At 38.5% G+C, this 14242-nt stretch overlaps 1 protein-coding gene across 7 annotated transcripts in view; it reads left to right on the top strand.

The window, feature by feature from the left end:
• The first annotated feature begins 3062 nt into the window (after positions 1-3062).
• MDFIC (MyoD family inhibitor domain containing) overlaps positions 3063-14242 on the top strand; it is a 53545-nt gene continuing 42365 nt past the window's right edge. The window contains exons 1-3 of one of the 7 annotated variants that reach the window (XM_068932883.1): positions 3063-3148; positions 5201-5356; positions 10445-10492. In XM_068932883.1, the coding sequence (XP_068788984.1) occupies positions 5266-5356; positions 10445-10492 (139 nt within the window). In that variant the 5' untranslated portion in view covers positions 3063-3148; positions 5201-5265. Of the gene's footprint in view, positions 3149-4321; positions 4459-4580; positions 4733-4787; positions 4928-4970; positions 5357-7100; positions 7138-10444; positions 10493-14242 lie in introns of those variants that run through there. The other 6 variants (XM_068932888.1, XM_068932873.1, XM_068932896.1 and 3 more) reach the window with 6 other exon arrangements.

Genomic DNA, 14242 nt, shown 5'->3' with positions numbered 1-14242 from the left:
TGAATATTGAATAATTCTTCTTGACTTATTTGTAGGAATATAATGAATTACCAGTTGACATTTTGTTGTGATGAAATGTCAGTTTGCATGCCTCAATATATGATCTGTTACTTTTTCATGTGAGATCTATTACCTGCTTGAGTGAACTACTTGCTTGAGCTTGCTAAGGAATAGCTGAAACTACCATAAAACATGCCATGTGATGTGTTTTGCCCTAAGTAGGATAAAGCTTGTTGAGCAGAATTCTTCTTTCATGCAACTCCTTTGACTTCATCGGAGTTATATCACAGATAATTAAGCTCAGAATATTTTATTTTGCGTTACATCATAATTTACTGATTTTAATGAAACCTTTGCTGACAATATTAGAAAACAAAAGGTCCTGGAAATATTTTACCACAACAAAATAGCTTATTATAAACAAAAAAAGGAAATGGAGAAAAATACCTTTCCACATTTTAAATTTGTACTTACAGAGTTTAATTCTCTATTTCTAGTCTGAGCCCGCATAAAGCAGCCAATAAGCCTTATATTGTTCCCTTTCTCCACACTGTGGAATACATCCTGTGGCAGAAAAACATCACACCTGGACAAGATTCATTTATGGTATAAAGACTTCTTCTGTCTGCTTGGGCAATATACAAAATTACCTCTGATATAGCAGGAGAACATTATTTTCTGCTTCTGGAAGAAGTTAAATTTGTGTGTATTTTATTTCGTTTTAGGCATCCTACTGTTTGTTTGTCTCGATTTTTGTGCTCCTTGGAGGTGGATTTCCAGGGACTAAGAGGGATTCGTTGCCCTGTTAGCACCAGCTGGTGTCTAAGGCACTGTCAATCCCACAACACTCCAGCTGCTATGTTTTATAGCGTACAAATGCTAATCTACCTCACAGCTGCATCCAGCTCTGTTCTGGCATATGACAGTTTACATGGCTTTTAAACGGGATGTTCGGGAGAACGGTAATATACAAACTAGGCTATGAAAATCAAGAACCAAAAGTATTCAAATCCAAGCATGCCACTATCCTTCAAATTCCCCTTACTGTTCTTCTCACTGCTGAACTTCTCATATTGCACGTAATCCTTTTTTCACTCTAAATTAAAAAAAACAACTTACAAGCTTCAGCTGTAATACCATTATTTTATAATACAGCATAATTTGTTTTTAACCTCAATTCTCCTCCTTTATCCTTTTTATCCATAGCAGTTTTTCCATTTCAGTGTTGCTACCTTATTAAAATTTAGGGCAGAGATCCTGCCCTGATTCTATTCCTGAAAAGAGCTATGAAGTTTAGCGTGATAAACATATGTTAAAAATACATGTTACAAAATACATGTTCTTAGACATACCAGCAGGAGGACTTGAACTCACAGATACTAAAGCACAAGCAGTCAATCACAGAAAGGTTTACTAAATTTTTTTGTCCTTCTCTCAGACATAATGTAAGCTATGTAGAGTGTTGAGAAGGGTGTAAAATGTTTCCAGTTTCCACCGTTTCTGCTGACAGAAGGAAGTCAGCCTCAGTTTAAGAGTGGCCTTGAGGAGGGAAAGGAAACTTTAAGGACTAGAAGACTATTTGGGTAGCTACACTTGCACTGATCAATAGATTATAGGTTTTGATCACTTCACTCTGTAAGCAGCAAAATTTTTATTGAAATACAAATTATGCACTGGATGAGTATAAATTCTCTATAGTGTAATTGAGAAGAGTAATTAATTCTGCTCCACAACGTCCTTCAGAAGAAATTATCTGATATCCAAAAAAATTTAAAGACTAAAAGTTTGACTTGGAAAATTCAAGACAGGAATATAGCTCAAGTTTTTAATAATGTAAATAAATAACCATTGCAGGAGTTTATTTTGGGATATTGTGGATTTACTTTAAATCAACAACTTGTGTCTTTCCAAAATACTTTCTCAAGTTCAGTGACAACTCTTTTTTGGCTGGAGGCAATATTTATCTTAGGACTTGTGTAAGAGCTCAGATTAGAAACTGATGATGGCCCATTTTGTCCCAAAAACCAACAACCATTAAGAAATAATTCTGCAATTTGTCCACTTTTAACAGGAATCTGTTTTACAATAATTTTTAATAGGAAAAGAAACTTGGAGGAGGAGGCTTCTGGAAATCTTCTAGCTGCCTGCAACCTGTACTTGCTGCCTTTTACAAGTGTTCTGAGCTTCCCTTCACAACTATTTCACAACCTGCCATTCTGGTCTAGGAGAGCATACCTGAATTTTATGATCTGGTAATGAAATAATATATCGGAATACATATGTGCAACAGCCCATAACTAGGTTGCTGTAGCAAGATTCACCATACCTCACATGTGTAGCCTACTTGAAGGGCTCCTGATTGGAGTCTCAACTGCCCACTTCCTAAAAATTCCAATGATAACATTTTAGAAGGATAATTTTTTCTAAGGAAAAGAATAAAACAATTAGCTTACTTTAGATCAACTGCATATTTGTTAGAACTATATTGTACTATCAGGAAAGTGCTATATTGTTGGCTTATTTCGATGAACTTTGCTTATCGGTGGTATCTCATCAACAGCGACCACATACGGATCCATCAGTTCACAATAACTGCAGCTGTTGGTATTTAGTTTATTGCTTGTTACACAATATATTTAATATGTCATTTCAGTGAATTGTACTTTTTTGTATATCGAATTCTCTTAACTTATTTTGATTGATTTTGCTTAGGGTTATCTCAGACTGCATCAGCTGTGTGAGATACGGCAGTATCAGCTGAATCGACTGAAGATTTTCTTCCTTTTGTTTAGTTGTTTTAAAATATATGTAGGCTCCTAGCAGCTATACATTTGAAACTTGGCTGCGTGAGCTCATCCCATCATCTTTCTGAAGAAGATAAACTGAATTCCATGAAGTTTACTAAGTGTGTTTCACAGATAAGGCTAAAAAAAAAAAAAAAAAAAAAGCTGAAACTTATCTGCTTTGCATAGGCATTTATTATCCAATGAAACTTTTTGAAGACAGGGTGTGGTTGGCTAAATTATTGCTCCTCCCACTGTTCTCTGCTATGTTTCCCGTTTCAGAGGGAAAAACACAAGTTTGGAAGTTGAGGAGTATGAGTCATAACATCTCTGCTGCTACTGAGTCACTTGGGAGTCTTACTTAGGTAAGTCATTATACCTTATGTCTCAGTCGCTCTGTCCCCACAAGAGAGAAGAAAGGAGAAGTGGCACATGCTGGAACTACCAGAACCTTATGCAATGCTTTCTTAGATGAAAAGTGTAGCTACTAATATTACTGTATTATTATGCAATAGAATACATAATGTTGTGCACCAGAAATGGAATTTTTTACTTAGCTTTCCCACGCAGAGCATATTTTTTCCATTTTATCACAAAAAAGTATAAATAAAGATTATGTTGTACCAAAAAGCATCTAAGTTTATTGCAATACTTTTAAAATGATTGTATTTCTCAGAGGAAAACATACGCACCTTAAATAGGAGTGGGATGCAACTGATAAGAAATGCTATCTTTGTCACCAATAGTCACTAATAGTAAAGCTATACAATGGTGTAAAATTATTGATGACTTCTGAGTAAGGTGAGGCCCTAAAATGTATGGTGTCTCACACAGGAATGGTTCCTAGTTAGGGATTCACACTCCGTAACGGTTGGTTTGCAAACATGGCAGGGAAATACTAACCTTTCAGAGGGGCACTTCTAATACCTGAGCACATTCCTTTGCATTTATAGTATCAAAATCAATATCCATCAGTTATCTGCTCTTATGTTAGGACATAGATCGTTTATAACTTCATTGATTTTTTTCTGTTTAGTTTCAGTTTCTCACATCTGTTTCTCAGATGAGACATATGGTAATAAACATTGTGTTTGTAAATCTTACAGAAATTACAGTCTTTGTTAGAGAAATGTGATACGTTGTGACAGTGTGAGCTAGGCAAGGCGCTCAGTGTATGGAGACTCATGTGCACCTGAGGAACTGAAATACTCCATGGTGTGGGCAGGAACAGAGTTTAAGGCTGATGACCAAATCAATCCACGTAATAGGAAAGGTACTTCTTACCCAGACAAGCACAAATAAGCCTACTTCGCAGGTGCTAGTGGACGAAGTGGTTTGCTCTCTAGGGTTTTACTTTTGCAAAGTCTTTGTTCTCCCCTGCCGTGTTCTTTTGAGTATTTGTTGTGTGGATGCTTTAAAATCCTTTCTATGTACATGCGTGTATGTCGCTGCTTAGAAGGACAGGCGAGCACTACACGGTGCTGGAACTGCACGCGGGGCTGGGTGGGAGGCCGGGCGAGAGGCGTGCGCGGAGGCCCGCGCGGGCTCACGTGCCTGCTCAGCCCCGCGTGTGAGGTGCAACTGGTTGAAGGCGAACAACTTCTGAGCCAGCGGCCGCGCTAGTAAAAGTGTCCCTGCACCGCTGCCAGGCGCTACAGCTGCAAGCCCTGTCCAGGCATGAAAGCCTCCCTTTCAGATTTCTTTTTTTTTCTTTTCCTTCTTCCCTTCCTTCTGCTTGACGGCTTTCGGCCTCCTCGGGAATTTCCGCGGCGAGAGGCCCGGCTGGGGGCGAGGGGGGGCAGCGAGGCGCCCCCCGGGTCCCGGCCCGCTCTGCACAGCCACCGCCCCCGAGCCGCGGCTGCCGCCAGCCGCAGTGGGATGTTTCATTGTCCGGAAATGATGGAAAAGGAGTGACTGGGGCGGCGGGGTGCGCGCGCGCGCGAGTGTGAGTGAGTGTGTGCGCGGGGGGAGGCCGGCGCGGCGCGGCGCGGTGCGGTGCGGGGGCGGCGGCGGCTCGGGGAGCTGCTGCTGCGGTGGCGGCGGCGGCGGCGGCTCGGAGAGAGGGGCTGCGGTTGCCCCTGCCGGGCGCGCGGGGAGCCGCGCAGCGGAGCGCGGTGGCGGGCAGGGCGGGAGGAAATGCCGAGGTAAGCGCGCGGCTGCCGCAGCGGCTCGGCGCGGGGGGGCGGCGGGGCGGGTCCGGCCCGGCCCGGTCCAGCTGCCCCCGGCCCGGCGCGGCGCGGCGCGGAGCCGCCCCTTGCGGCGCGGGTGCTCGCTGCGGGGGGCAGGCGGCGCTCCCGCCGCCCAGCCGCAAAGTTGCCGCTGCTTTATGACTGCCCCTCCTCTGCTCCTCGCCCCCGAGCCGCGAGTTCTCTGCATAAAATACATTAAAAAGTCCTTTCATTTGTTTGTTCCTTCAGGGTCGCGTGTTAGTTTTGTTGGAGGGGGGTGCAGGCTCTTTATTACTCGGTGAGAGAGCTGGCAGATGTCCCAAGTGAGAGAACCTCTTCCTCCAGGGCCTGAAGGGCCAGAGCGGGCTCCGACTGAAAACAGCTCTTTACTCTCAGTCCCTCGAGGTAAGCTGCTTTAAAGTTTCTCTGTAATTGTTGCGCCTTTTATTTGAATGATGCATTTACTGATTTGTTTTGTGGGTTTTCACCCCTCTCTTCTTTCCCCGCCCCCACCCCCCCTTTAGTGTGACTCTGTAACACATTCACTTCCACATCTTTATCGTTTTAACCAGAATTTCTTATGTACAGCAGACAAGAAGGGGGGAAAAAAGCAAAAGATGCGCTGATGTCTGCACCAGTTTTCACTACCTGAAAAACTGGAGTCATTCAGAGGCAGATGATGTTTCTTAAAAAGTGCCTGTTTTGTTTCTCAGCTTTGTGTTTGGGTTTAGAAGCTCTTCCCTGTAAAGCTTCTCTCCTTCTGTTTCTTACAGTAAATTGAGAAATGTAGATCCAGCAGCAGGAGTGTTGTTCAGGTTGGAGATCACCTTGCTTTTTTTTTTTTTTCTTCTTAGGGTACTCTGTGATGCTGCAGCTAAAACTATTTTCTGCGAGTATTAGCTTGCTTTATATCTGTTGTTCAAAAGGTCTTTTAAAAGTGCAGCCATCCTGCTGAGAAATTCTTTAAGTTATGTCTTATTTGGAGTTGCACAAAATACATTATATTTTACATATTTGCTTATATTATCAGGATGTCCTGATCACTGTTATGCAGATAAGTTTAACAAGGTGTATAGTAGGTTATTCTCAAAATAGAGAATTACATTTGTCTACTGAACATAGTTCTGGTCTGTGAAGATGAGAGGTTTTCTTTTCTCTGCAGCTACAGTTTTGTTGTCAAGAATTCTGACAGTGATATAAAAATTCTCTGTAGAACAGACAAATGAAACGGCTCAGAAATTTTGACTTTATACGTAACTGGTTATCTGGAGCAGAGCCTGGTAACGCAGTTGTCCAACTGTAGGTTAAAGATGACGTCTCTGCTTTGGTAACTTGGGAAGTCAATAGCTGTGTGAAATCAGAGTTGAAGACTCATTTCAGAAACCAGAAAGTAAGAAATGTTTTGGCAGGGAGACATATTAAACGTTGGCTTATACTTATCTTATTGTGTTTTTTTTTTTTTTTTTGTCCTAGAGCATGACTCATAACTTCTAAACAGTAAAAATAATTAAAAAGAGATTAGATACAGAAGATCAAGTATGCACTATTGAACTCTTATAATCATGTTTTTGCCAGAAAAGTCAGTATCTATAATACATGGTTATTTTCAACATGTGTTCTTATCTATCATGGGATCAAGTGGCCACATTGGTTAAATTTTGCATGTAGGCCAGACATCAAAATTATTGAATTTGTAAGTCAGAGAGCTAACTAGCCTAGCCTGGAAAGTAGTCTTTTTTACAGTACCGCTTTGAAATAAGTTTTTACTACGAAAATAAGTCACGTATGATTCCATGTTGTAAATACATGCTATCCTTTTTAAGGAAGGGAACGCTGATCTGTTCACAGAAAAGTTATGTGCAGAAAATCTGGATGACAATTACAGTTCACTGCTGTTGAGGTGAAGGATTACAGAGTTACTTTTTCACGGATCAGTAAGATACAAACAAGGGTAATGTATTGATTCGGCTTTGCTCACTAGCCACACCTTTTGAGGCACTTAAGCACTTGCTCAGCTTTAAAGTATATGTATAGTTCACAGAGAGAGGCGGCCTTTCTTTACTGAATTCAGCATTCAAATACATAGTTTTTGTTCTAGTGAACTTAGATCTAAGGATAACTGTGGATATTTGTTGCTTTTTTCTAGCCTAAGTCTGTTGGGGAAATGGGGGTGGAAAGAGGAAGAGGTGAGTTCATAACATTTCCAGTCTGTATTCCAGCATTTCTGTTGTCAGCTTTGCAGTGTGTGGTTACAGAGTAAGGTAGCCCAGATATGCCAGGACTGAAGACCTAAGAAAATACATCTGGGACTTTAAACACCCCCCTTCCCTCCGGCCATTAATTCCTTGTGATGCTGTAAGTTACTGTATGTTATCAGGGTGAATAACTGAGACCCTAAAGTACCAGGGTAGCACTGAGCTCTAAGGCCTTGGGTGCATACATAGGAATTAGGCAGGTATTTTTAAGACCTGGCCTGAAGTCCGTAGATGGGAAGTTGTGAAAAAATAACTATGAGCAGATGTTACACGCTTTAGAGCAAAACGTGTTTTTACGCACAAATCAACAAAACCCTCTAAACCTGTTACATTTTATAGGACATTCAAAACTACACTGACTTGTCTACAGTTTGTAGATACTTTGAAAGCTTTGGTTGAAATTCTTATTTCTGGAAATAGGCTAAAGGTATTTGGAGAATCTGAACTAAATGTAAATAATTGTTATCTTACTTAGAAGCATTTCTTCATATTTAAGTGATGATGTCATATGTGTACAATGAATTACTTAATTCTGTGTCCACCTAGGAACAAAGCTTCCTTGATCAGAAATAACTAGCTTGTGTTGTTTGCATAATAAAGTATAACACACCTTCCAGTGAGAAAGAAGTTTTGATCAGTAACAACATATTTTAACATGCTTTCTCTATTTGTTGAACTAGTATAGATACCTTATTTCCTGTGAACAAACTTCTGCTTTTATCTTCTGTAGTTCTGTGAGACATTATCAAAAAATCCAAATATTCAAGGTACTCCCTTTGCTTGGTATCTTATGCATTCGGATACTGAAGCCTAGTTCTTCTCTTCCATAAAAGGCAAAGAGATTTCAGTTCAATTTTAAATATTTAACAAATAGCTGTCCCACAACCTAAGGAAAAACAAGCAAAAATAAAGTTTAGGCAGATTTCAGGGATACACATAAGTTGTGAATTGAGAGATGGTTTGGTCTACAAATGTGGGATGCCCTGCCTTTGCGATTTAAATGAATTTTTTATATTACTTTAAACAACATGCTCTCTGAACATTTCCCCAGTCACTGTTCTTCCTTGTTAGCTCACTTCTGAATTAATGCATAAATATTTGCGTGAGATAATTGGAACTCGCCTCTCCACAACTGGTGTACTACAAGAAATAGCAAATGTTACAGTGAATGATAGCAAACGATAGTATCTTTTCTTGTAGCAACAGCAGTACTCAATTTCAGTCTTTAAACCTTTACCTGTGCTAATGGAATCTGCTGTTCTCGGGTGCAGGCTACAGGATGAAAGGTTTAACCTAATTTCTGTACATGTTCAGTTCATTTTTTGCCACATCCTTCCAAAGGCCTAACTCTGCCTCTGCTTAGCAACTATTTGTTCCAGATTCTGTTCATACTGTCTCTCTTCCCCTATAGCTGCACAGGCCTTTGAATCAAATTATGACTACTTCTATTTGTAAGCTTTGCAACGTAGTCAGAGTGAATAGTGTCACATCTATCCTGAAACCACTTTAATTTGGCTCTTATGAAGTGTTTTCTGCATTGGTAGGTGCCAAAAATAATGTCCCTAAACAAGGAATCTGACAATTTGTGACCATGAGCCTCTTTGTTTTTAAGTAGAATGTTTTAGATGTTAATAGTCATGACCACATGGTTTACTGCTGGTACCTATGGGTAGACCTTTTCTGTAAAATCTTCTGCAATTGAATGAACCAGTTAAAGGAAGAGATTAATCCTGCAAACATGGATCCATGTTTAAGAATCAGGCCACATTTTAGAAAAATTGGGAGTATCATCTAACACGTATTTAGAATGTTTTTACCATTGCTCATTATAAGCTAAAAGTAACCTAGAAAAACAACTAGTGAAAAGTACTTAACTTTCTCAATTTAGAAAGAAAATAAATAAAATAAAGAAAGAAAAGTCTCGCTTTTCATTATGAAAGCGAGACTGATAATTGCGCTTCCATCTAACAGCTTTCTAGTAATTAATTATATGATGGAAATCCACTCAAATATGTTTTTGTGGGGTTGGGAGAGAAGATGGAGAGGTCTAGTAAAAATACTTGGAGTCAAATTGTGTAAGTGACCCTTCTCTCCGGTACAAAGCATGTCACTGTTGCTGGATGGAGATGTGATTTTGATTTAGCGTCTGAAGAAACAATATTCAGCAATTAATACCTCCATTCAGGAAAGTACAAAAAGCACGTGCTCCTCTTCAAGGATGTGATGTAAGTCCCTTGATGTTTTATGTGCTTAAGTGTTTTCATGAATGGGGATACTAAAGGAACTTTCTAACTAGATTAGATACGGATGAAGAAGCCTTACTGAAGGAAATGTCTGGAAATTCTTAAGGTGACAGCTATTACTGTCACTGTAATAGCTGCACTTTACCAGCAATGCCTTGGTGTTATGAGTAATGGAATTTTTTTTAACAGTTAACCAATACACTCAAATAGTTCAGACTTACCAAGTACCTCCTCTCTATTTGTGATTCCACTTATGATTTGACAGGAGTTTAGTGAATCTGTGTTCATTTGTTTTACGCTTATCTGTCACTACTAAAGCATTTATTGAACGTTACTGACTAAAATACCCACAACTTTCGTGTCTAACTCTAGTTTGTCATAAAAATGCACTTCTGCTTTCAGTTTCATGTAGTTCCGGTAAAGTGATTCATCTCCACATGGGTGTGAGACATTTATGTTTCAGAGTAGAGTGTAAAGGTCTTGCATCAAATTTGAATTATTTTTGCCCCATCTCATTGGTTAATTTTATATCACAGTTATTCTTCTCAGATTCCATTCCAGACTTTCACAAGTTAGACTTCTCTTTGTTTTAAGCTGTCAGTTTTTTTCCTAATAAGTAGCATCCAAAGGTGAGTGTGTCTACAGTAATGTTTTCATTTGGATCAGCAATGCAGAATGCCCTCTCCCTCCCACCCCCTTACTGTGCTTTGGTTTGCATTGTGGAATGATCCAAAATTGTTACCTTGCTTGTACCTGGAAAATTCTGTGTAAGAGCTTTCCAAGAAGTTCAGCTGAATTAGTCTAATTTTAAGAGACTGATTTCTTCAGTGGCATTTTGTGAGGCATTGAAGGTTGTAAGGAGACATTAAAGTGAAAGCCACGAAATGACATAAAAGCAAATTAGATAGTTTAGTTTCAAAACAATCAAGCATACAAATGGAAGCCTCCAACTCAGATTTGTAGATTTATTGATATTAGTTTCACTTATGTTATAGAACCAGTCATTTATGAAATGAGAGCACTTCAGCCAATCATGAACTGGGGTAAGCATTCTGTTATACAAATAGCACAGTTGAACTTACTTGTTAGAATGCATAAAAATTTTAGGCATTTCATGGAATAACTGATGCGACTGTTAATAGTTGCATTGTGAAACCTGGTATTATGAATGTTGCATTGCATTATTACTGTGAAAAGTGGAATTTTCTGTGGGAGATAGTATCCTCAGCTATTTCTTGCCAACCAGTATATAATGAATGAAGGAAGTGTTAAAAATTCAGTGTAAGCTACTTGCTCTTCAATCCCTCTCAACTGCTGTAAGCTTGAGGCAGAGAACCCTTTTGTTACCCTTCCTTTTGCGAACTTTCTTAAAACTTTTTTGTTCCTCATAAACCTTCTTTTTGGTGTTTTTTCAACTTTTATAATTTCTCTTTGCTTTGAAGGATAAAATTCCGATTGTGATAGCTTATGGCTTAGCGCCATGTATGTTGAAATCTGCACCTGCCTCTTCGGAGATAACCACTGAGGAAGTTGGAGGATTCATATCTAGGCCCCAGCAGCTCTGCCAAATTTAGGTGCTTGAGTACTGCTGTTTTACCATGCTACTGTCATTCCTCTGCCCTTAGATGGTGCTACTATTGAACTGTTCCAGTTGCTGCATTTTTTGTGGCCAATGGCTTTTGGGTCCTCCGTTGTCCTAGTCCTTTGTGCTTGTCTGCCTTCTTGAGGAGGATAGTTCACTTCAAGGTGCCCAGCAGTTGCTTTTGCTTTATTTTCTATTTGATGTTTTCCATCACATTGAATGAAAAATGAATGTGTCATAGTATCAAAACCTTTTGTTGTTGCAGTAGCAGGTTTTTTAAAGTCATTGTGGATCATCTAGTGTCCGTGTGTCAATATACAAATGCTGAACCTGTGTCTCAAGTCCGGTTTCTCATGCTGCAATACTTAAAATTGACTGAAGAGAAGGCTGAATCAATACAGTCTCGTATGCCATCTAATGAATAGAATCAGCTGCCCATGATGGTCTGAGGATGTCTAACCTGCTTATGTCAGCCTTTGCTTCTGTTCAGGGACTGAATACTATGTAATTACTGTAAATACTATGTAATATAGCATTAAGGTACAATGCTATATTAGATAGACTGGTCTTGCAGTAGCCATGTTTGAAATAGAGCTGTAAGACCCGTTTCTTCGTGGGTGGGGGGAACAGCTGGAGTATGAATGTACAAATGGACAAGCATGTGAAAAAGAAAAGGGGATTATTTGTCAAAGGATTGAACTCTTTGAGGTGTGTCTTCTCAATGTACATCCATTACCTATTTATTTTGTATTGTCTTTCAGAGTTTTGCATATTAATGGAAAGTCCACTCAATATGCTCTGTATTATCATAGACAGAGATGAAATAAATATAGCTTTGAAAAGTGGAGTATTTCATTGGGAACCTCTTTAAACCTTAACAATTCTTTAGAAATTTAAGAGATTTTAGTTTGACCTGTGTACCAGTACTTTATAAAAGCAGAGAAGATAGGAGTGGAAGAGAGATTGCATTGTATACCCTTCTTGCCCAATTATACATAAGTCTTTTTTGACAATCCAGACTATTTGTCAAATTTTGCTTTTGATAAGGCTATTACAATAGTTATCTTTCTGGTGAGCTGGACTGCTGCCAGTATGCTGTTGCTGGAGTCTTGTAAAATGTATTTGTCATGAGGGAAAGAAATATATGTAATCAGAGGCACGTGCTACAAACCAAAATAGGAGTTAAGAATCAATGTTACCATTAGGTCAACTCTGAAAACAAATAGTGGTGCTGTGACATATGCGTACTGCTGTGTAGTTTTGTAAATAAATATAAAAAGATTATGGTAGAATAAAGAATGTCCTATAAAAGAGATTGATTTTTTTTTTTATACTTTAAAATAACAGTCCCAAATAACCAAAGATTAGGAGTTCACTTAGTTCACTTATTTCATTAAACAGTCAATTTGAGAAGTGATTAACAATTTTAGTTTTTTTACTAAACAGCTTTACAGTTGACTGTAATATAGACATGATTTAGGTTGTTAACCATCTCAATTCTGTATTTTGCCTGCATGTTGTCTCTCTTCCTTATTTAAATCTTAAACTTGCATTAATCTCTACATAAGTAGAGTTTGTGCCCATGCTGACCTGCAAGATAAAACACTGTGTGGGATTACCATTTATTTTTGAAGTGGTGCATAGCCAATTAGGTTGCTGATCTGGAGACTGAAAAGTGGTACACATGAATAGTACCAAGCACCAAGAGAAGAGGACTATGTTGCTTTTGTGACATGACCTAAAGTAGCTTACAATGGTTCTGAAGAGGGACTGGATTTCTACCTCAACATATGTTGTTATTAATAGCAAAGATGTTAGATTTTTGGAAAGAAGCGGCACTGGATAAAAGGTGTTCATTAATGTAGTGTCAGACATTCCTGCTTGAGTATTTAGCAGCCAGACTCAGAAGATAACGGTTCTTTTCTTTCCATTATTTAAACTGCTAGGAAGAGCATACCTTTTGCGTATTGGCTGCCACTTTTGCAGATTAATCACATGAGAGAGGAAGGATGTACTAAAGAAAACAGAAGCTACCAAACCAGGAAAGATCACACAAAATTTCTTAAGGTTAAGCTTGAATAAAACAGGGAAGTGTTACAAATTTCTTCAGAAATGCAGTGGAAACAGGACATACCCATTTTATGGCCAGATCCTGCCATTACTACTTGTGTCAGCTGTAAGCTTTTTTTGAAACTACTCTGCAACAAGAACAGCACATCAGAGAAGATTAAAGCCTTTGTGTGGATTCTTATTGGTCTTGTAATTTTTAAACATATTATTTTTCATAAACTACTCTTATAACTGTTTTTATGCACCTAACCAAAAGAATGGTATCAACAAAACAGAGACTTTTTTAACTAAGAAGTGTTCTTGAGGCTGTTTGTTTTCATGTGTGATTGGTTGGTATGTTGTAGTTGTACTTTCAGAATAAAAAAATTGAGATGCTGTGATCTCATCATCAATTGTTTATTTTAAGGGAATAAAGGAAGAATTTCCTTTGTACTAAAACTGAGGCTTAGTGTATATTCATGAAACAATAAATAATCAGGATACCATGTTTTATGTTCTTTGTTCTGATGCATTTTTTAAATAATGTGGATATATGGAAAAAATGCCAATAGACATAAGATCTGCTCCTTATAAAGTTCCGTATTACAGTATCTGCCATTAAATTAGTTTTTCTAGTGGGTAAGCGTCAAGGGTGTAGTGAGAGATCAAATAAACTGTTAACGTCACTGGTGTAGGCTTTTGTTTTGGACATTGATGGAGAAATCTTGAAATTAATTCAATAGATCAGAGACCAGATATTAGGTTTATGTTAAGTGTAGTACATTTCCTATTGATTGTTTTGATAGAAGATTGTTTTGGTGTTCAATAGCCACGTTGTTTCTCTTTTTAATAGTGCACCTTCCCTTTTTGTTGTCAACTGTTGATATTGTTTATATGGTTTTGACAAGTTATTTACCATATCCAGCTGGAATAATAGAAGTAAATGTGAGAAAATACACATACAACTTGTTAAGCAAAAAACAATACTGAACAGAAAACGAGGAGAGGAAAAACTAGAGAAAACTAAGTAGCTATAAACAGTACTTAATTGCATTCTGCACATCTTCCAATTTATTAGGTAAAAATGTAATCTAGAACACTGAGTGGCCAATAGTATTAACACTAATCTTTCTTTACAGTTATTCGTTGTTTGCTACACCAA

Source organism: Struthio camelus, chromosome 1 (assembly GCF_040807025.1).
Source record: "Struthio camelus isolate bStrCam1 chromosome 1, bStrCam1.hap1, whole genome shotgun sequence".
NCBI lineage: Eukaryota > Metazoa > Chordata > Aves > Struthioniformes > Struthionidae > Struthio > Struthio camelus.
The sequence above is the reverse complement of the archived record's forward strand: the minus strand, read 5'-3'. Positions and strand labels throughout refer to the sequence as shown.